This window comes from Trypanosoma grayi (assembly GCF_000691245.1).
Source record: "Trypanosoma grayi strain ANR4 Tgr_72_V1, whole genome shotgun sequence".
NCBI classification, from domain to species: Eukaryota; Euglenozoa; class Kinetoplastea; order Trypanosomatida; family Trypanosomatidae; genus Trypanosoma; species Trypanosoma grayi.
This window is the reverse complement of record NW_008825691.1, coordinates 35,025-37,298: the sequence shown is the minus strand read 5'-3', so window position 1 is coordinate 37,298 and position 2,274 is coordinate 35,025. Positions and strand designations below refer to the sequence as shown.

General features: G+C 55.8%; 2 protein-coding genes across 2 annotated transcripts; both read right to left on the bottom strand.

Moving 5' to 3' along the window:
• Positions 1-409: 409 nt before the first annotated feature.
• DQ04_00721230 (hypothetical protein) lies at positions 410-1,603 on the bottom strand (the record flags this gene model as incomplete). The annotated part of the gene is made up of 1 exon (XM_009309596.1): positions 410-1,603. One exon carries the CDS (start codon positions 1,601-1,603, stop codon positions 410-412), a length of 1,194 nt encoding a protein of 397 aa, XP_009307871.1.
• A 190-nt stretch (positions 1,604-1,793) lies between these two features.
• DQ04_00721220 (hypothetical protein) lies at positions 1,794-2,171 on the bottom strand (the record flags this gene model as incomplete). The annotated part of the gene is made up of 1 exon (XM_009309595.1): positions 1,794-2,171. One exon carries the CDS (start codon positions 2,169-2,171, stop codon positions 1,794-1,796), a length of 378 nt encoding a protein of 125 aa, XP_009307870.1.
• Positions 2,172-2,274: the final 103 nt, after the last annotated feature.

The window sequence follows — 2,274 nt, the reverse complement described above, 5'->3', positions numbered from 1 at the left end:
ACGATAGAGGAATAGTGGAGATAAAGGTCTGTGCCCTCATGCAAGCAGTGTTTCTGTAGCCTTATATATCTATATATATATATATATATATATATATATAGATAGATAGATAGATAGATAGACAGATAAAGAGCGATCAAGAAAGACACCACGAGTTAATAATAGCGACAATAATAATAACAATAATGACAACAACGCGAGAAACGTAGAAACGGTCAGCGTAAATACAGTGTGCACAGACCAATCCAGCCGCGGCTCTCCCTTCCTTAGAGTTAGGGGTTGGGAGGGAGGGGCACGCAAAACCTGAAAAGCGAGGGAGAAAAAAAAAAAAACGTACAGCTCATTGCGATATCGTTGCCTGGCGCTCTCACAGCGGCCACTCTTGGGGGAGGGGGAGAAGGCGCGGATGTCACGCAGCGGCCACGGCGCAGTCGGCGATGCTGCGGCACAGCTCGCGCATATCGTCCAGCATGACGTCCGCGACAATTTCCTGCACGCTGGGCACGAGCGGGCGCAGCTCCTCCGTCACGCGGCCCTCGAGCGGCGTAATCATCGACGCCTTGAGCCGTGTCAGCGACGGCTGCACGTACTCATCGCGGAAGAAGTGCACCGCCGTCTCGTACAAGAGCGCTGCGAGGATGCGTGGTGTCATGGTGCGGCTGTCCGCCTCCACGAGGCTGCGCACCTCGCGTAGTGCGTCGTCCCAGGGGCGCTGCAGCTTGTTGCGCTCAAACACCGTCTCAAACGTGAAGACGCCATTCACCACGACGCGGCGCAGCAGGTGCACGGCGGTGTTCTGCACCACTAGCCACTCAAACACACGGCCTTTGAAGTGCGCCTTCGCGGCGGCGATGGGTTCCTGCAGGCGCCACAGCTCCCTCTCCGCCTCGTAGCACTCGCCGATGCTGTTGTACTGGGACGCCAAGTACATGTGATCGTCACGCGGCTCGTAGTGCACCTTGCCCTGCAGCACGCACGCCTCGTAGAGCCGCGGTACCGTCGCACACACGTCGCGCAGCTGGGGCACCACTGCAGCCGCGAGCTCCTTCAGCGGTTTCTCCACCTGTGCCGCGAGAAATGCCTGCGTCTCATTGTTTGTGTATTTGTGCACCTCCTGGCGGAGCGGCATCTCAAAAGCGTTGATGTCGTCCATGCCGTCACGCACCTTCGCCTCAATCAACACACGGCGACTGCACGTCCTTCCCTGAATGGCATGCCACTTTCCCCACACAAAATTCTTCAGCAACCCCCCAGATTTTTCATGAAAAAGACGCAGCTGTGACATGCGATCTTTCCACGAGCTGCCGGAAAGACTCAGAAGCAGCTTGTCCACAACACTAGCGTCCAGAAGCTCCGTAATGGCATCTTCTAGTACGGCCGTTTCTACACCACTAAACTCCAAAGAATCCGACAACCCGCACATCACACGGGCCCTACGAATTGCCTCCACAAATGCGCGTTCATGGACACAATCACTCGTCAACACTCTTGCCGTCAACCAGTGGGCCCGCTCAAAAATGGTGCACCAAATATCATACCGGTCCTTCACGGGGAACTGCAGATGCACAGGGCTGTGACGCCTGTGGTACAACTCCACTGTCATCGGCGGGTACTTTGCCGGCGACGGTACGTCTGTGCGCGGCACTGAGCACGCGGCGGCAAGCCGGTCGAGTCGCGCCTCTTCCGCCTCCGTCGCATCGCGGTTCACCACAACGCTTCCCAAGTTAATAGTTCCCAACGGATGCTTCTTCTCCGTGTAGTCGGCACGTGATTCGTAGTAGTTGAGCAGGAAGTCACCACGGAGAACAAAGAAGCGGNGTTCCCAACGGATGCTTCTTCTCCGTGTAGTCGGCACGTGATTCGTAGTAGTTGAGCAGGAAGTCACCACGGAGAACAAAGAAGCGGGGTTTCCAGCGCTTCAGGTGCTTGCTCAGCTTCGCGGCCATCACGAAGTCACGGTCGTTGATCTGTCTTGGAACCGACGGCGCGTGGTAGAGCCGCCACACCGCCGCCTTTGCGCCACTCGATTCCGCCTCCCGCTGCATCACCTGCCGCAGGTGCTGCACCATGAACCATATGTAGAGCTTATCATATTCTCGGCCAAATGCGTCCATAAAGACACTCGCCAGCTCGCGTGTGTCGCTAACCTCCGCGCTGAATGCAGTTCCCATACTGCAGCGGGAGTGAACTAACCTTCCTTCCCTTGTTGTGGTGGCTCTTTTGGTTCGTATGGCATCAGTGATTTAAAAGCAAACGACAAAGACAAAAAAAAAA